Source organism: Pongo abelii, chromosome 4 (assembly GCF_028885655.2).
Source record: "Pongo abelii isolate AG06213 chromosome 4, NHGRI_mPonAbe1-v2.0_pri, whole genome shotgun sequence".
NCBI classification, from domain to species: Eukaryota; Metazoa; Chordata; class Mammalia; order Primates; family Hominidae; genus Pongo; species Pongo abelii.
The window spans coordinates 24902137-24923843 of record NC_071989.2 but is presented as its reverse complement, the minus strand read 5'-3'; the positions used below and the strand labels follow the sequence as shown (position 1 = coordinate 24923843).

At 34.2% G+C, this 21707-nt stretch overlaps 1 protein-coding gene across 3 annotated transcripts in view; it reads left to right on the top strand.

Moving 5' to 3' along the window:
- LOC100440065 (cadherin-10) overlaps positions 1-21707 on the top strand; it is a 163062-nt gene that overhangs the window by 121652 nt on the left and 19703 nt on the right. For all 3 annotated transcript variants that reach the window (XM_009240608.4, XM_024247190.3, XM_054555443.2), the window contains 2 exons: positions 16947-17134; positions 18648-18901. In XM_009240608.4, coding sequence (XP_009238883.1) covers positions 16947-17134; positions 18648-18901 — 442 coding nt within the window. The remainder of the gene's footprint in view (positions 1-16946; positions 17135-18647; positions 18902-21707) is intronic.

Below are 21707 nucleotides of genomic sequence, written 5' to 3'. Positions count from 1 at the left end.
TCAGCATGAGAAAGAAGGGAATAAAATTAAAAATGTCTCTTTTTCCCTGTTTTATTATCTAGAAAAAAAAATGAACCTACTTACATGCAAAAGCACTGTTCTACAATTTATGTTCATTAGATACAGTGTGATTTTTTACTGCGACCACCAAAATATCCTCAACTTCTGTCAGATTTTCCCTCATGTTCCCAATGCCTATAGTTTGAAGGAGTTACAAAGAAATTATGTTATTAAAGCATTCATTGATTTATTAAACATTGACTGAAGCCCTACTATGTGCCAAGAACTGTGCTAAGAAATAAAAATGAACTGTAATTGTCTTAAAGTAAGAAATTACCTACAGGATGCATTCACAACTAATTTGCATTTTGGTAGGATAAACAGACACAAACTCTCTCTCTCTGTCTCTCATACACGCAGACACACATACACACACACACACACACACACATTTACTTTTTTTCATTTCAGTTTCTCTTTTACTCATTGTCTCTCTCACTTTTTCTTGCTTGCTTTTATAACTATACAGTCATGCACCCCATAATGACATTTCAGTCAATGACGGACCACCTATTGTGATGGTGTTCTCATAAGATTAGAATACCAATACTTATTTTGTACTGTGTTTAGCTATGTTTAGACACACAAATACCATTGTGTTACAGTTGCCTGCAGTATTCAATACAGTAAGTTGCTGTGCAGGTTTGCAGCCTAGGAGCAGTAGGCTGTACCACATAGCCTAGTTGTGTAGAAAGCGATACCATCTAGGTTTGTGTAAGTACACTCTGTGATGTTTGTACAATAAAATTACCTAACAATGCATTTCTCAGAACGTATCCCTGTTAAGTGAAACATGACTCTATATATTTTGTTTTGTGTATGTATGTATAAATATAAATATATGTGTGTGTACATGTTTATGTTTTGTGTATATATGTATAAATATAAGTGTATTTAATTATATAAATATATATGACTGTATATTTAATTATATAATATAATATATGTAAGACTATATATTTAATTATATAATATAATATATGTAAGACTATATATTTAATTCTATAAGTATATGTAAGACTATATGTATTTAATTATTTAATTAAGACTATATGTTTAAGTAAGACTATATGTATTTAATTATATAATTATATAATTATATAAGACTATATGTATTTAATTATATAAGTATATATGACTATATATACTTATATTTATCCATATATACGCAAAATATATGTGATTATATATACTTACATTTATACATATATGCACAAAACATAAACATGTACACACATATAACTGGAGAGTAATGCAATAAGATTAGTGCCATAATTGTCTAAATAATTAAATATTTTAGACATAAGGGAATCATGAAAAAGAACATTATTTAAAACTACTTCTAAAATGAATAAGAATTTTCCAGGCAGAAAAATAAGGGGCAATGAGGGAAGGAACATTTTTGGTGGTTATTGTTGTTAAAGGGGATAAAATGAATAAAAACAGACTTCAGTGAAATGTGTGTAATTTGGTTTAAATCAGGGATTCTGGGAGGTGAGATTATGAGATAAGACGTTGTTAGCATCATGAAAGGGTTGAATAAAAAGATAAAATGCTGCATATGTTATTTAAGACATCTTTTTTTGGACAGCATCAGGCACAGTTCTTTGTTTTGACCAATTATTTTGATAGCAATGAAGCACATTGCTGGATAGGAACAGCAAGAGTTGATGCAGTCTGAACTAATGCTGAAGAGAAGAGGAATTTGAGATATATTTAAGACAATTTAGTAACTAGGTCGATAAAAGGTTTGAGGGATAAAAGGTGAAATATCAATGAAAAGATACTTTCAAGCTTTCTACCAGAAGTGTTTATTTGAAGAGAGGGACAGGGATTTCAATTGGACTTGAGCATTTTGAATTGAGATGCCTGCAGAAAGACAGTGCTATCTAGTAGCTAGTGAAATACAGCATGTCAATCTGATGTGTGCAAACGAGATATTAGTGAAAATAGACATGTAAAATATCAGCTAGGCTAAATGTTTAGCATGATAGAACCAGGGGAAATACACATTTTCCGTCTGTGATGAACTGTGTAATTCTCTAAGAGAAATCACGTATATGGAAATTATACAAAAACCTACTTGGAACATTCCAGTTAGTCCAGTGGAAAGTTGCCTTAGACCGAACTACTTGGCATCTTACATAATGGGATTCACACTTCTTCTGTATCATGATATCCTGTAGGACAACTTGGACAGTATCCCTCAGTAGGTATAAATTTAGAAATATAGATGTAAAACCAGTTATGCAAACCTGTTTAGACACAATTAAAGCTGTTGTTGCAGTTTTTAGTACACTTACAATTTCAGGCGAGATCCATTGTAAAGAATACCTAGGACAATATATTTATGAGTGATTAATTGAAAGTTTGTCTTAAGCTCCCTGAATCCTATATGCTTTTATTGTTTATACACATTGCCATTGTGTGTTATCTATTGATGCCAATTAACTTGGAGACCGTTTTTGAGAAATGTAGCAAAACAGATTTCCAGGACTCTGGGGATCCATGGCAGCTTCACTGAAAGCTTTGTCAAGTTACTTTCTTCAGTAGCTTGAACAGGAAACTAAGACATGGTACAGCATCTCGTTTTGCTCTAATTTAACTTAAATGCCCAAAGCTGAGTTGATGATCGTATCTCCAGTGCTCACAAATTTGGGTTTTTCTCTTTCCTCTGTTAAGAATCTTCCATTCGAAAGCCTCAGTAGTTTCTCAGTCTCTGGTGTGACTTTCAGCTCTCCTCTGCTTTCTCCTAAATGCCCATTTAGCATTGCATAATTTCCTTAACTACTCTGCAGTTCCCTCCAAGGAGCTTTATCTTGTTTTTAATTTCTTCCTCTTAAGCTCATTAAAAAACATCTTTTAAGCATTATACAATGGAATGGTTTATAAACGTGCATAATTATGACATTTTTCTTAAAGCAAGTATTGTTCAAGATTATCATGACGCATAGAGATGTTACAATATGATTATACACAAAGCAAATAAAAAAATTAAGCTAAAGTTAAATTATTCTGTTGATTCATATATATGATGCCTTTTTCATCTCAACTCTGGAAAAGTAGAATTTTAATGTAAATGTGAGTAGCAACAAGGGTAGAGAATAAAGGATAGGACACATTATATCTCTTTGAACTTTATTGGTTTTTATCAACAAAAAGAAACAGCAGCTGTTTGTCACTAAACTCAAATCCTAGAGGTAAGCAGTTTGCCTTTGTCACTCTCCCAGTTGATTTCTGGCATCATTTTGTTGTTCTTAAGGAAGTCACTATGTCACATCTCTTAAATCACCTATTATATCTTTCCTCCAAAGTCGCTTACTCACGTTGAGCTGTCAATTATTTTTAACTCTTGTACACAAATTGGCAGTATTTTAAATATTCAAGTGCAAAGGTCCTATTGATCAAATTTTGGTAGAAGAAGTGACCAGGAATATCATCCTCAAATAGCAAAACACCATAAATGCATCAAAATTGTTTGAAATCATTACTAACTGACAGTGCAGATGTTGTGTGAGGTTGTCAGTATCAGGATGAAAGTGCACTTATTTATGTAGCCCCACATTTTGCTCAGTCCTTAGGAAGCTTTCTTTGCAATGTTACCTTCTAGACTTTTACTTGCTCAATACGACTTTATTTATGTGATATAGAAATGGAAATTACCTCTCTCCTTCTCACATTCATGCCTTTGTGCTTAAATGGGTAACCATACTAAGAATGTACTCAGCAAGAAGAAATATTTATCTCCCTAAACATTAAAAGGGAACAGATGATTCAATCTGACACCTGGAAATGAATTTAAAACAACTATAAATTAGAATTGATAGGAAAGCATACCACATAATTAAAGCTTCATCACTGTAAGATAAAAAATAAGGAGCATGCAAATAGGTGTCTTTAAGGAGAAATGAAACTTAAGCACTCATTTGCCTTTGTCAGTGTATGCATAAACAATCTATGCCTGCTTTCTAGTTCTCTGCCTACTGCTTGCCCGAAATGGCAAACACCCTTGGAGGGAGAGCATGCTGGTTCTCAATCAGTAATTTCAGTTTGCTTGACAAAGTAGGTTACTTCTATTCAACAGACTCATCTTAGAAATAAATTAGAAAGTGTGAATGAATCACTCTTTCATACATTTAAAATATAGAAATTCACTTTTCAATTTTGAAATAGACCCAATAAATCTTGTCCTAAAAATGATTTCTGAGCATAAACATAATTCCAGAGAAAGCATGATCAACTTCTGTATGTAGGGAACTGAATATAAATTTGTTGAATGAATTAATTACTGATGTTGCCATATAATCAATTTTTGTTTTAGGGAAAAATAAATGTGTTTATGTGCATGTGTGCTTTAGAAAAAAATTAATGTACGTATGTGCATTCATGCACGCACAACCCATCTATATTTCTTCAGACAAATTACTGTGGAAAAGAACTGATAGATCATCAATATAGTTATATTGTATCATCAGTAAAATTTTTAAAAATGTAGATTCATTTTAATGTGAACCAGTGGAGCATGATCACTTTCCCATTTAAGTCTTGAAAGTAGTAAAAATTAACATGAAAAACACTAACTGTCATAAACATGAAATACACCTTGTAACAAATATTGTCTCTGCACCAATCGAAAAATAAAATACAGTAATAAATAATTTTGGATATTCGACCAGAACTATGATGGCAAGTTTAAAGCAGACATATTTTCAGATTCTAAGCACGTGCCTAAGAATACAAATCAAACAATCTCAAAGAAGTCAAACTAAAAATAAAATGTTTGAGAACAAATTTCCAGAGATAATATTCACAATGAATTCCATGTGAAAGTAAAATTAATGGAACAAAGGAATGTTTTTATCTTTTGTTTTGTCTCTTTCAGGAGAGAACATTGATATAGTAATTTTTTATCATAAACTGATTATTTCTTCTATCATTAGGAAATTTTTTAATTTTTAAAAACAATTTTGACCAGAGTATTAAATGCATGTATGTATGCCTATATGTGTGTATATATACATATATAAAATAAGCCGTCCATTCCATTCTCATCTATAGCTCTAATTCTCGCAGATAACAACTTTATTACTCTTTTAAGTTCATCTAGTATTAAGCTACAATTTTCTAACTAATATCATCTTGTTATTTGTTGAGATATTTTTATACATTACTCATTGACTTGCTTTTATGATTGATGAAAATGGACATCAGTTACACATCATTCTATTCTCCCTAAATATAATTTCACTCCCCACCCTCCCTTTCTGCCCCCCATCCCCGTTTTCTGTATTAGTTATCTTTGCATATTTAAATGCCATGCTATGAGAGGTTTCCTTTGCGTGTGCCTTTATTTTGTTTTAACATTCACCATTGTCAACCTCCTTCTTTGGCTTTCTGTCCCAAGAGCACTCTCACTACAGCACTAAATGTATCAAAATTTTTTTATTGTTTAAGACGCAAACTGATTTTTTAGTGTAATTTTCAAAAATGCTATACTGTTAACTGTAAAATTTAGGTCTCATGTGCTAAAATTTATAACAGAGCATACCATTGTTCCCAAAGGTCAAAGAGAAAAAAGGCAGACATTTTATTTCCTAAGTAATTATTTTCAACTGATGAATATTTTAGATCTTTTTTAGCAAGGTTATGTTTTCCGAGATATTACAGGCTTGTGTTTTTGATGTGTTGTGTGGGCAGCTGCTGAAAATTTGTTAGAGAGCAGCCCTATAGCATTTGCTTCAATTTGGCAGACCTGAAGATGCAATCTTAGAGCCCTCAGTATTCTGGTTCCAGCACAGGCTGGCTAATCTTCATAGTTAGGAACACCTGTCATCCCAGACTTTTTTATTTTATTTTATTTTTTTACTTTCTTGCTTTGGATTCGAGCTTTCTGGATCTCATGCATTCCTAAAACTTGATTTAGTCCCTTATGTTCCTAGAATGCATTCTTTACTAGGTTCCTTAAAAAGATCCAAAGGGACTATGCTGAATCTAAAACCATCTTCATTGAGTTATTACACTTAAATAATACGGTGGCTAAAGTGAGCATTCAAGGTTCAAAATAATGTTACCATAAAATTTTGATAATATTGTTCAATAATTTGTGGGATCAGGAGTTGCTGTTGAAAGGTCACTGACATTTTAATCTTTTTTTAACACTCACAGTTACATTAGTTTTTTGTTTTTTTTTTTTTTTTTGGTTTGTTTTTGAGACAGAATCTCGCTCTGTCGCCCACTGGAGTGCAGTGGCACAATTGCGGCTCACTGCAACTCCTGCCTCCTGGGTTCAAGTGATTCTCCTGTCTCAGCTTCCTGGGTAGCTGGGACTACAGGCGCCTGCCACCATACCAGGCTAATTTTTGTATTTTTAGTAGAGACGGGGTTTCACCATATTGGCCAGGCTGCTCTCAAACTCCTGACCTTGTGATCCGCCCGCCTCAGCCTCCCAAAGTGCTGGGATTATAGGCGTGAGCCACCTGGCACGGCCTACTTAGCAGTTTTTAAATACATTTACTTCCTTCCTTTTTTCCTCCAGCTCACTTATTTTCTTGTTGGATGATGTTAATCTTTTTAACCCATCCATTATTTTCTTAAATTCAATGATTATGTTTCTAATATTCAGTTATGTTTAGTTTAATAGTTTGGTTTAATATCAAATATGCTGAGTCATTTTTTAGAGTTATAGTCTAGTCATGTTTTTATACTAACTTTTAATTTTTTTTTCTTTTTTTTGAGACAGAGTTTCACTCTTGTTGCCCAGGCTGGAGTGCAAAGGCACTATCTCGGCTCACTGCAACCTCCACCTCCCAGGTTCAAGCGATTCTCTTCTCCTCCCTCAGCCTTCCGAGTAGCTGGGATTACAGGCATGCGCTACCATGCCCAGCTAATTTTGTAAGGAGGTTTCTCCATGTTAGTCAGGCATGCAGGCATGCACCACCACGCCCGGCTAATTTTGCATTCTTAGTAAAGACAGGGTTTCTCCATGTTGGTCAGGCTGGTCTCCAACTCCTGACCTCAGGTGATCCGCCCACCTCGGCCTCTCAGAGTGCTGGGATTACAGGCATGAGCCACCACACCCGGCCAACTTTTACTTCTTTAAACATATTTAACGTGAGTTTGTATGTGGATTATTCTGCATCTGATGACTCCAACATTAGCCATTTTGTTGATCGGATTCAGCTAGAGGTTGTTTTGTTTTGGGGGTGTTTTGTATGTTTGAGTTTTTGTTGCTTTTCTGTTTTTTGTTTTCCTGTTCAAATCTTAAATAGCAGAGCTGTGTTTGCTTCTGTTGAGTGCCAGGAATGCTACCCATACTTTAAATTCTCAACTTGAAAATTATTTGTGGCCGGGCACGGTGGCTCATGCCTGTAATCCCCGCACTTTGGGAGGCCGAGTCCAGTGGATCACCTGAGGTCAGGAGCCTAGCCAATATGATGAAACCCCATTTCTACTAAAAATACAAAAAAAAAAAAAAATTTGCCAGGTGCGGTGGCACATGCCTGTAATCCCAGCTATTTGGGAGACTGAGATGGGAGAATTGCTTGAACCTGGGAGGTGGTGGCTGCAGCAAGCTGAGATGGCTCCACTGCACTCCAGCCTGGGCGACAGAGCAAGACTCCATCTCAGAAAAAAAAAAAAAAAAAAAAAAAAAAATATATATATATATATATATATATTTGTGTTGTATAAGTGTTTGTTTGTTTTAAATTTTCTAGTAGTATTTAATAAATACAAAAGAATATAAGTAGCACCACCTGAAAAATTATATTACAAAGATTTTAAGAATACTTTACATGTACATACATCATCCTCTCATTTGAGATAGCCCAGAGTTAATTACCATGTGATAGTATCTGATCATTGAGACTATGTGATAGATACAGAAAGGGATGGAGTTGGGGAGGTGTGTGTGTATATAACTGTGTGTATATATTCATAGTAGAATGTGTGTATTCTTAAGAAATATGTTGAGCTCTTCTTGTTTGAGGTTTATGAAGATAGTATCACAGTATACATCATTTTCTGAAACGTGCTTTTTTTCACTCAATAATATATTCCCAAGATTTACCCATATTTTCCCATATAAGTATAGCTCACATTTTTCGCTTTTGTATTATGTTGAGATGTGTGATTATACGATGATTTATTCATCTGTTCTCATGCTGTTTGACACTTTGGTTTACTTCCTTTTTTTCATTTTACAAACAATAATTCTATATGACCTATGTCTACACATATGTCAAATTACTGACCTCCAGTACCACAGAATTTGAGCTTATTTGGAAATAGAGAAAATAGGTTAAAATGAGGTTATTAGAGTTAAAGCCGTAACCCAGTATGAATGGTATATTTATGAAAAGGAGCAATTAAGACACAGAAATAGGCGAGGCCAAGTGAGTACACAGGGAGGAGATGGTATGCAATGGTAGTGATACAGCTACAAGCTGGGGGGCACCAAGACTTTCTAGCAAACTCCAGTAGCAGAAGCAGCAAGGGAAGATTCTCTAAGAGTACGTCCTTATCAGACTTGTGTCCTCCAGAACTGTCAGACAGTATGTTTCTGTAGTTATTGGCCACCTAGTTTTTGTTACTTTGTTACAGCAGCTCTAGGAAATTACATTTCCCAAAGTCATTGTGTCAAATATAACATCCATCAATTCTACATAATAGTTTTTATTGTACCACATACTTTTAACACTTGGGATTGTCAGACTTAACTTTTATTAATTTCATAAGTATAAAATGGTATCACATCTTGGCTTTAATTTGCGTTTGCCTGGTTTAATTTTAGGATAGTTGTCTCTGTTTATTGATCTTTCATGTTTCCTCCACTGTAAATTGTTTTCTGTCGACATCCTTGACTAATTTCTCTACTAGGTTATTCTGCCTTTTCTTCGGGATCTTTAAACATACTGTATTTGTAAATATGTGTGCTGAAACTATCTTCTTCCCTTTATTTGTATAATGATTAACTTTCTGCACATTGCCTTTATTTTATAGAAGGTTTTAGTTTGAATATAGACTGATTTATCAACCTTTTTAAATTTTGTTTTGTTGTTTCAGAAATCCCTTTCTAACTGAAGATCATTAAAACATTGATCTACGTTGTTTTATAAACTAAACTTTTGCTAAAAATTATTTTATAAATTTAGGATTGCTGGTGAAAACCAAAAAAAAAGATGCAGAGTGAGAATTTTTAACTCAAATTTTTATGTGGGCTGGGCACAGTAGCTCATGCCTGTAATACCAGCATTTTGGGAGGCTGAGGCAGGTGGATCACTTGAGGCCAGGAGTTTCAGACCAGCCTGGGTAACATGGCAAAAACCTATCTATACTAAAAATACAAAAATTAGCCAGGCATGGTGGTGCACAACTGTAATCTCAGCTACTCAGGAGGCTGACACATGAGAATCACTTGAACCCGGAGATGGAGGTTGCAGTGAGCCAAGATCGCACCACTGCAGTCCAGCCTGGGTGACCGAGCAAGACTCTGTCTCAAAAAAAAAAAAAAAAGTGCATGTGTCAAAAAATCAAAATTAGTCCCTTGCAAGATAAACTTAGAAATTACCATCTCAGTGTAACCCTTCTCCCATATAGGTCAAACCTGCCTTTTGCAATAAAATAACTTTATTAGTATACAGATATGACTTAATATTTTTCAGTGCAAGCATTATGTTGAGACATGCAAAGAACAGGGGAAAAAAACATGATGTTCATTGAAAGGGGAGATACTGTGATCTTGGAGGCAGGAAAACCTGCAACATTGTGGCAGGACTGAATTTGCCCTCAGTGGAAAATTTCAAAAGTTTATTTTTACTAAAGAGGGTGAATAAGGTATTCCATTAAAATATTAAAGATTTATTAGCTTGGTAAAAGTGTCCATTATATATCCACATATGTATATATACACTCATATATTTACATATATTTATGTATATGCATGTATATATAAATATATTTATGTGTGTGTATATATATGTGAATATGTGTGTATGTGTGTATATATGTGTGTGTGTATATATATCTGTCTCTCTCTCCAACATGCGTTTGATGTGTTGTTCTATATTTTAGGGTAACGAATGCCATCGTTTTTCATTCCTTTTTGGCTTTATGAGCTAAATGTTTACAACTATACTCTCACTAAGCTATATAATAGATGTTTCAGAGATATTAATGCCCCTCACTTTTGCAAAAGACACTTGAGAGAAAAAGGTATGTGGAAAAGCAGCCAGGAAACGTCCTCTTAGTTAGGACAAGCTTAGAGGTTTTCTTGTCTGTACGCAGAATCTCCCTCAAGTAATTTTAGACTGCTTTATGATCCTTCCTCCCAATCCATTGTGGATACCACATTGTCACCCTCTCCCCTAGCAGTTAAAGCTGTCCATGTCTGTAAAAATAGATATTACCAGGGTTATCTGAGCCTACACTATGAAATCTAAAATGTTGTCAAGGGTGGCTTACATCTGGATCGCCCTTAAACCTAGTGCAAAGCTCGTTAGGTTTAGTTTGTTGTGGAGTCTATCTGCGGCTTCAGTAAATAACCTTGTAGATAACCTAGATTTTGGTCTATCCCCTCCTTGCTTCAAGAGGCCATAAAAATAAAGATAAATGTTGTGAAAATGGCAAATATCCCCAGGCCAAAAAAGCTTTTAGCTTTTCACTTACTTCTCTAGGCTTTCATTTCCCTTCAATTTGGACTTGTGTTTTTTTTACTACCTTCATGCAACTATCTTTATCTTTACATATAATCCACAAATATTAATTGTTTGTCACTAAGATATTGAACTGAATTATTTAGCTTGCATTGTCAAAAACCAAATATGATTCAATGTATTTTAATCACCTGAATTATTATTCTCCTACTGATTATCAAATTTTCTAAATGTTGGCCAGTGGAGGCAAGTTGATTTGTTTCTTTGTATGTTTCTGTGATCCCATTAATCTTTGATATCTCACTTAATTTTGGTCTCAAGAAGAAATCGTATTCCCACTTTCCCTTCAATTCTTCAGACTTTGAAACAGCAAATCTCTAAGAAAATTTAGTTTATATCGATGTGAAAACAGTGGTCTTACTGACCAGTGTTTGGGCATTAGAATTGTGTTTCATGCCAAGAAATGAAATTATAAGCCTTTTTCAGCAATAATGATTAAACAAAAATGTGTGACTACTTTACAAATATAAATTTACAAAAAGCATGCATAATCAGTTCTAATGTTATAGTGTTGCTATTTAAATACTTTCATCTTATTCTTGTAGAGAATTTTTTCTTTTGCTGAAAAGTTTTAAATACTAATATTAAAAATCACAGATTTCAAAATTCCTTTTCAAGGATGCAGATATGTTGATTTCTAAAATGAAAGTCAATTAACATGTTAACAATAACTTGCTGTTATTTAGATTTTTATATTCAGTACATAATTAGATTTATTTCAAATACAAATAATTACTTTTGTGTACATATTTTGACATATTTACACATTATGAAGCAAGAGTTATGTATTGTTTTAATTTTTAATACTGCACTATATTAAACAATTATGGTTCTTTCTCAAGCAGAAGCAACCAGGCATATATGGAAACTTGTTTGATTTGAGGGCTTAGGCACAAAAAATATAAGATGAACTTAGAACATTTTGTGATGCCAGAAATTAAGGAAGGATGCTGAAAGAATGATGGAGACATGTGGAAAGGCACCAGAGCCAACCTAAAAAAAATCATCCAATGGCTGAATCTGGAAAGATTTGCAGAAAACAATAAATAACCATATTATTAGATTCTAATCAATAATATAAAATAAAATAAATGTTTTTGAATCTCTACTGATCTAAATAAATAAAAGCATAAGTAAAAATAAATGAGAGAGAAGGGACAGCTTTTTCTTGTAGAAGAATTTCAAATAATAAATGTGGAACTGAATGAAAAAAATTGAAAATCACTATTAGTAAATGGCAGTATTAATTGTTGCCAGCAAGATCACTGATTGATGCTAAAATTAGTGGGCATTTTTTTTAGGAGAAATGGGATATTTGCGTACACTCAAAATATCTTCACCAAGATATGTATTAATTATGAAGAAAAAAATGGTAACTTAACAAAGGAGAAAACTGGCAGAAACACCTTAATTGACTTAAGATCATCAGTCCTGAGACATATTGACATCGGATACTCCCTGCTATGATATAATACACTAAGAACAGACTGATTCAGTGATAGTCTTGACAAAAATGCATAACTTTAATCTAATGACATGAACATATCAGACAGGCCCTCAATTGAAAGAGATTCTGCACAGTAACTTGACAAGTATTCTTTAAAAGTGTCAGGGTCATTGTATTAGTCTGTTTTCATGCTGCTAATAAAGACATACCCGAGACTGGGTAATTTATAAAGGAAAGAGGTTTAATTGACTCACAGTTAGGCATGGCTGGGAAGGCCTCACAGTCATGGTGGAAGAGCAAGGGACATCTTACATGGCTGCAGGTAAAAGAGATTGCTCAGGGGAACTCCCCTTTATAAAACCATCAGATCTCATGAGACTTACTCTCACCAGAACAGGATTGGAAAGACCCGCCCCCATGATCCAATTACCTCCCACCAGGTCCCTCCCATGACACGTGGGAATTGCCAGAGCTACAATTCAAGATGAGATTTGGGCAGGGACACAGCCAAACCATATCAGTCATGAAAGAGAGAGATTAAAGAATTCTCACAGATTGCAGGAGAGTGAGGAGACATGACAATCAAATGCAAAGTGACATCTCCAGAAAAGAAGAATGACTTTAATGGCAAGATGAAATTTGAACAAAGTCAGAAATTTAGTTAGTAGTAAAATGATTAGAATAGTGTTTGTAATAAACTAAACTTTACATAAGTGATTGTAAACTGAAAAATTTTTAAATGAACTTACTAAATATTATACATTTCCATGTGGTACAGCCTGAATTTTGACCACACTATATGCCCACTGGACTCTTCTTCTCCTGTCTGGTTTTATATCAGGGTAATACCATTCTCATGAGTTATGACAGGAGCCCCACTTTTCTTTCTTCAAGAAGACTTTGCGTAAGACTGGAATTTTCTTTTCCATGAATGTTCCTTGAAAACTGTTTGAGTGAACTCTTTGGATTTGGAAGGGTAAAATATTTTAAATCATACTTGATTTTCTCTTTTGTAGATTTTGGTTTATTTTTAATTATTTTTAGGAATTTTCCACTAAGGCTAAGTACTCAATTTTATTAGCAATTAGTGAATATTTTCTAATAGTCACAATCTTAATATTATCTGTTATTTTTAATTTTATTCTTTTAAAATATTCAGGAATATAAGGATTTGAGTTTATCTTTTCTGTGTTAACCTTTAATTTAAGTGTGGCATGATCAGAATATTTAGCAGAATGTGGTTTATTAAAATGTATTTAAACTTGTGTAATAACTTAGTATTTGGTTAGATTGGATTAAATGTTTCATGCCAGCTCTAAAAGAATCTGTACTCTCTAAATGATTTATTCAAGTCGTATATATATCTCAATCTAACCATCCACATATTTGTATTTGTTTTGTTAAATATTCCTCATATTTAAAATTTTTAATTGAAAACTCATTAATTGAAAAAAATATTGTGGCTGCATTTCCTACTTGCTGTAGCTTTGAGAATAGATACTAGTAATAATGAAGATTTTAGCAGAAATCAAATTTTATAAGACTTTACACACCAAATGAAATTAAACACAACATCAACAATAAGTGCTTTCATTGGGGCAGTGATATCATTTTTGTATTTTAGAAAGGTCACGTTTGCTAAGGAGTAATAAATTCATTTATTGAAGTGCCACTTGTATAAAATTTAATTTTGTAAAGAGAGTTCTTGCAAACAACAGGTTAAAATTTATGATGTGCTGTGGTAGGATCATAGTGAGCTATATTAAAAGAGGATGTGGTTATCAGGCAGAGTTGTGTCGAAAATCTTTCATAAGGAAGGAAAAAATGCTGAGGTAGGAAAAGTTTGTGTGACAAAGCTAAAAGAGACCAAGATAATTGGGTAGTATTAATTTGAGAGAAACTGACAGGACAAAGGATCTAAATTATGACGGGTCAGCCTGTGGATATTTTCCTTTAAGTATAATGGGAACAATCAAAGAGTTTTGAAACTCTGAGTAAAGCTTGATAATATGAATGTTTTTAAGGGGCAATAAGGCTACAATGTGGACTAAGAGTGTGTGTGAATTGATTTGATTTGGCCAAGCATAGGAGCTAGTAGACTAGGTAGGAAGCTTCTATACAATGTACAATACACAAATAATTTATTTTATTGTATAAAATAATATACAAATAATGATATGGTGGCTACTACACTCAGATGAACTCTTAAATAAAAATACTAAGTGCCTGTTTTCTGTTACATTCTTATGTTCCGTACAAATAAGTAAGTAGATAATAGAATGCCTGGTGATGACGGGTGATAGGAGAAGTGATTGCGAGCACTATTTTTGATAAGGCTATTTTCAGTTAAGCTATTAGTGAAAGCTCTTAAGGAGGTCCCTGTAGAGCAGATAACTGAAGGAAGAGAACAGGGGAGCCATCAGAATATCCAGGGGACAGGTGTTCCAAGAAGAATCAGCAAAGGCAAAGAGAACCAATAAGATGGTAGCAAAGTAATGAGTTGAGAGTTGCTTTCAGTGGTGTGTTACCAGAGATAAAAAAAATGAAGGATACAGGCTAAGGGACCAACTGCAGTGTGATGGAAACTGAGTTTTAATGATGCCTCTTAGGAAATGACTTCCAACATGTAGCGTATGTACATGCCTGTACTCATTTGTTAGGGCTGCCACAACAAAGTCTCACGGAATGGGTGGCTTAAACCACACAAATGTATTTTCTCCCAATTCTAAGGACTAGAATCCTGAGAACAAGGTGTCTGCTGGCTCATTTTTTCTGAGGCCTCTCTCCTTGGCTTGGCATAGCCCAGCAAACAGTCAGCTTTGAACAGTGCCATTTTCTCAGATTTGGTAAACTGCATTATGATAACATGAGGATAAGGGGAAGGAATTTTATGTGAGAGAAATAGCATGAGAAATATAGAAATAGTGATATAGGGGCCGGGTACAGTGGCTCAGGCCTGTAATCCCAGCACTTTGGGAGGCTGAGGTGAGCAGATCGCCGGAAGTCAGGAGTTCGAGACCAGCCTGACCAATATGGTAAAATCCAGTCTCTACTAAAAATATAAAAATTAGCCTGGTGTGGTGCCAGGTGCCTATAGTCCCATCTACTCGGGAGGCTGAGGCACAAGAATCACTTGAACCCAGGAGGCGAGGGTGCAGTGAGCCAAGATCATGTCACTGCACTCCAGCACTCCAGCCTGAGTGACAGGGTGAGACTCCATCAAAAAAAAAAAAAAAAAAAGAAAAAGAAAAAGAAAAAAGAAAGAAAAGAAAAGAAAAAAAAGAGAGAAAGAAAGAAGAAATAGTAATATAGGAAATTAAGTTTTGACTAGAAAACTTTGAAAAGCCCAGTTTGGTCCATATCTTTCATGGAAGTGACTAAATGCAAAACGATATAGGAGAGATATATTCAGGCAAGACTGTGACAAGCTAAGAGGTCTGGACTTTATTATGCATATTAAGGAGAATTGCTTAAGGTTTATGAGCAAGAAGGTGCTATAATCAGAAGTGTACTTGAGGTCGATTAATCCATCAGAAATATGTAGTTTATGATCAGGTACTGAAACATAAATCTCATTAGCAGTAGAGGTTGTTCATGCTGGAAGCACATCTAGGTACACCAAAAACATAAATTTTTGTTTTTCTCTGGAATGAATGGGAGTTTGTCAGTATTGAGTGTTTTGACTCTGACACTGCGAAGGGCATCTTTATATTTTTTCCACAGACTGTCCTTTGTTCCTGCTGTTGCAAGTAGAAATAGGATTCCTACCCATTATGGCTGATTTCACTGGATTTTGTAATGTTCTGCCATGCAGTTGAAATAAGTATGAGTAGTAAATAACTAAATATAGCATAGTAAAAACAACTAAATAGAAACATTCAGTGTATATCCTGTGGTTTGTTGTGATTGTGTAAACACACATAAATACATATCTGCACTCAAAGCAGTCCTATGCAATGAAAAAATACATGCTTGGTGGGTGCAGTGGCTTGCATCTCTAATCCCAGCTATCCCAGAGATTAAGATGGGAAGATAGCTTGAGCTCAGACCAGCCTGGGCAACATAGCAAGACGCCCATCTCAAAAAATAAAATAAAATAAAGAGACAACATGTTAATATTTTTAACTTTTATTTTAGGTTCAGGGGTACATGTGCAGGTTTGTTACATAGGTAAACTTGTGTCACGGGGGTTTGTTGTACAGATATATATTTCATAGCCCAGGTAATAGGTCTAGTACCCAGTAATTATTGTTTTTCTGTTCCTCTCCCTCCTCCCACCCTCCAGCCTCAAGTAGGCCCCAGTGTCTGTTGTTCCTCTCTTTGTGTCCATGAGTTCTCATCATTTAGCTCCCACTTATGAGTGATAACATGTGATATTTGATTTTCTGTTCCTACATTAGTGTGTTAAGGATAATGGCCTCCACCTCTATCCATGTTCCTGCAAAAGATATGAACTCGTTTCTTTTTATGAACATACTCATTTTTAAACCAGAATTTGTCCTACTGTTAGGATTTGTTTCTTACTATTCATAATATGCGCAGACAAAAGCCGCGGAAGTTCCTAGACCTTAATATTATCCATATTATGTGTATTCATCATTTGTCAACATCTGATTTAGAGTTTAAGATCTATTATATTGCATCATACATGTTTTGCTTTTGGCTATTCTATTGAGAAATCTCTCTCTCTCTCTCTGTCTCTCTCTTCTTTTCTTTATACTTTACAGACACTATTCATCTTCGAGTTCTTGAATCCTCCCCAGTTGGCACAGCCATTGGAAGTGTCAAAGCAACTGATGCTGACACTGGGAAAAATGCTGAAGTAGAATACCGAATTATTGATGGTGACGGTACTGATATGTTTGACATCGTGACTGAGAAGGACACACAGGAAGGCATCATAACTGTGAAAAAGGTGCACAGCATCCATATAAATAAGTATCTGTGTGTTTCAGGAGTAGGGATTGCATTATATACTCTTCGCTCATGAATTATCCATTGGGAAATCCTACTCTAATTTTTCAACAATGTAATTTATACTGTGCATACATAAGAAAGACAGAAAGCCAAAGAGCTCCTTGAAAATTTTGACCACGTGTTTTGGTTGATTGAGACATGAAACCTGAAACTTTAGAAAATATAAAAGGCAAGTTAATGTATGTATGATCATATTTCTAAGCCACATTAATAAAAGCCCATCATAATCACATTGTTTTATTTTAAAATGTGTAGTTAATACCTAATAATGGCAATATATCATCCCAGTTGGAGGTATAAAAAGTCCAATGCCATCTATCCAGATCATGAAGCAATAATTAGAGTTACTAATAAAAGAGACAGCATGGATTGGAACATAATTTAATTGTTCACATTTTCCCTTCTGCTATATAAATTAAACTTTTCTGCTAACATATGCTCAGTGATACAATCTAAAGGTAACCTGTTTTTTATTGTAGCATCAGTGCCATCATTATGAGAAAAAAATAAGGCACATTAAACTTTAGGTCCTAATGAAATGCCATACCTACAGTAACTACATAAGCATTAGTTAATAATTAAACTATCCTGAGATACTTTTGCAAGGTCCAAAGTACAAAACCAACTGTTATTAAATGGACAGTGACTAGCAAATGGGAAAGCAGCTGTCTTGTCATTTTTAAGACCAGACAGCAGCAGTAATACAAATAGAATCTTGTTCTTTTTGAAACCAAAATAAAAGCTTGAGGGAATCTGAACTAATAATGTCATTTATCTGTTAACAAAACATACATTTCAGAATAGGTGAGATAGAAAATAGTTGATTTTATACTTCTGATTTCATACAGTTAAACTATATGAATATTTAAGGTATTTTGTTTCAACATGTAACTTATTTACCAAATTACTGTCAAAAGTTTTTCTTATTACAGAAGGTTTTTCTTATCTTGAATGTTTGACATAACTTGAAAGTTGTATATTAGTCTCCAAGATTTCATAATGTTTTTATAATGTCATAAGCCCATTACATTGAATGGAAACATCACAGCATAGATGTAAAAAATAACTGCGTGTATTTACTTAGAAAAATTTAGCAGTAGCTAACACCTCTGCACATGCACGTTCACACGCAAACACATACAACATCCATTAGCCCATTTTTTGTAATGGTACCACCTTTAAGATAGGTTTCAACTTCCATCCCAATTTTTCCGAGGTTTAAAGTCTCAATTTCCTATGTTCCAAAGTTTTACTAATTGAATGCATAAAAAGTAAAAGTTGAATCCTAAATGAAACATGAAGCTTATATTATTTGTGTTAGTCTTTTTTATTTATAATTAATGAACTATGTAAGAGAACTCAACCACAACTCAAAAATCATATTGTAACTGAGTGGGAGCCTATCATCCAATTTCCCTCACTCTAATTTGATGGTTTATTTTTTTATACAGCCACTCGACTATGAGAGCCGAAGACTTTATACTCTGAAAGTCGAAGCAGAAAACACCCATGTAGATCCCCGTTTTTATTACCTAGGACCATTTAAAGATACTACCATAGTGAAAATCTCTATAGAAGATGTGGACGAACCTCCCGTTTTTAGTAGGTCCTCCTATCTGTTTGAAGTTCATGAAGACATTGAAGTGGGCACAATCATTGGTACTGTAATGGCAAGGGACCCAGATTCTATTTCCAGCCCCATTAGGTAAGTGTGCCTTTTAAAAATGAAAACAGCTGGGCTCGGTGGCTCACGCCTGTAATCCCAACACTTTGGGAGGCCGAGGCGGGTGGATCACGAGGTCAGGAGTTCGAGACCAGCCTGGCCAACATGATGAAACCCCGTCTCTACAAAAGATACAAAAAATTAGCCAGTCGTGGTGGCTACTCAGGAGGCTGAGGCGGGAGAATCACTTGAACCCGGGAGGCAGAGGTTGCAGTGAGCCGAGATCGTGCCATTGCATTCCAGCCTAGGTGACAGAGCATGACTCTGTCCCAAAAAAAAAAAAAAAAAATAGAAAACAAAATGTTATTTAAAATGAAAAAAAAACAGTTGAAATACATATAAAGATCAAGAAATTCTATTTAAAATATTTAATGCAATGAAAGATACAAGAGTCCTTCCATCAATTGTATCCAAATATGGTGAGCACAGGCATTTCTAGTAAATTGCCTCTGAATGTTTTTGGGGCAGGGCATGCACAAGCTTCATGGTTTTCTTATTTTTATCATGCCCTTTAGACTGAAACCTTGCTTGTTACACCTGCCTGTCTCCTTATGGTGTTTATTGTTCTGATCCCTAGTACAGACCCAGGGTACTATGTCAACTCTGCATTTACAGTGCAACCAAACTACTTTATTTGTGCTTTCAAGTTATTAAATAAAAGGTAAGGTTGAATGAGAGAAGTTTTAACAGTTATAAAGTAGGCTGGATGTGCTGGTTCGCACCTGTAATCTCAGCACTTTGGGAAGCCATGTTGGACAGATTGCTTAAGCTCAGGGGTTCGAAACCAGCCTGGGGAACATACTGAGACCCCGTCTCTACAAAAAATTAAAAAATTAGCCGGGCATGTGGTGCACAATTATAGTCCCATCTACTCAGGAGGTTTACGACAGGAGGATCACTTGAGCCCAGGAGGTCAAGGCTGCCATGAGCTTTATTCACACCACTGCTCTCCAGTGACAAAGCAACACCCTGTCTTCGTAAAAAAAGAAAAAAGTAATTGCAATGCTGCAATGTGGGTTATATTATGATTTTAGAAACTCCCCTAATGCACAGCCATCAAAGTTGAGAGGATTCTGTTTTATGTTTATTTATTTATTCTGCCTTTTTTAAAAAACATGAGAACATTCTAGAAAGATGAGTCTTTTCAATTCTTGTTTCCCTTCTTATGACAGCTTAAAAATAGAAGAGATGTGATAAACTGAAAATGAAAAAGAATCAATGTTTCAATGACACTTTTGTTCTATTACTTTAAAGAAATACATATATTGACATACACTATTCAGCATTAAAATGAACAGTTACTATAATCCATTAGTCCATCTTGTATTTTGGATTTCATTTGTTTTCTAAATCTCTGCAGGCTAATTTTCGGAACCAGTCAAGTATGAGTTCAGATGGTTATTGTTCACTTTCTGAGTGCACTCTTATCTTTCTTCTACATATGCCATAGCGCATGCAGGAAACTTCTAATTTTATATGCCATATGACTTGAACCAGTTAAAAATTCTATAGGGTCTGCCATATCTTCAAGTGATATCATGTATTTTATGAATACCTATGTTACTTTTTATTTCTATAATTTCACATAAATATGTTTTCTTATATTCACACACAGCATCACAGGTTACATATTGGCAGAAGAAACCTGTACATGCCAGCATGATATTCCCATAAATGCCTCTTCCCCAATTCATTTACTAACATCTATATTGCTGCATTCCTTGTGTTTTTTTTTCTTTTTCCTTTGAAAGTTTTATGTAACCAATACACAGGCCTAATTTTCTTCATTAAATATTTACCAAGCATTTTCTTGGCAGAGATTCTAAGGTTAGCAGGCTATCTTCTCTGTTTCAGAGTTTAAAGTAGACTTTACAAAATAAAATATAATATTGTTATCTAAATGTATATCAAGTGTCATACTTAAATTGTAATACCAAGGTATTTCTCCACACAATGAAATAGAATTTAAATCCTCCTACAGACATATAATTATTATATGTCAAAATATATCTGTGGATATTTAAAATAAAATGGTTAATGAGGATGCAAGTCCAAAGACTAGGAGGAAAGAATCCTCTTGTGTATATTATTATACATATTATATTCCTGCTATGTATATTATATTATGTATATGTATATTATAATCCTCTTAGGTATAATATTGTACATATTATACATATTATAGCAAAAATAATCGCTCCCTTGCTTATCAATGACAGAGGGTATACCATTAAAGTTGCTGTATACTTTGACTTTATACTAATTTGATGTAGAAAATTTAATGAATATTCTTGGATGTCATTCTTTGGATAGAATGTATATATTAAAAAAATAGAATAGCCTTACTAGTGTGGGAAGGATCATACTTGACATGCTATAAATTGTGTCATATCTTGTGAATGTTAATACAGTAATCAAAGGGATTTTCTTAAAATGTGTGTTCTGGAAATTATTTTAGAAAGGAAAATGAAAGTTAACACACATAACTTTCCAATACAGAATTGCAAACTATATACTTTGAATCATATTTGAAAAAGAGCTGTGATCTCTGTGTATCTGCAAGATAATGTCACATAATGTTCAAAATTTTGTCATTACTTCTTCATTCTGAACTACAAGAAATAATTAAGAAAGAACACACATGAAATGGATTTAGCAAAATCAGTGATGCATGACAGCAGACGCTTTAATTGATTTATATTTTCAACTTTATGTCTTACTTCTACAGAAGTAGGGAACCTTATTATTTGCCAAAATGCCAATTAATTAGGTCATTCTTTCTTTCATT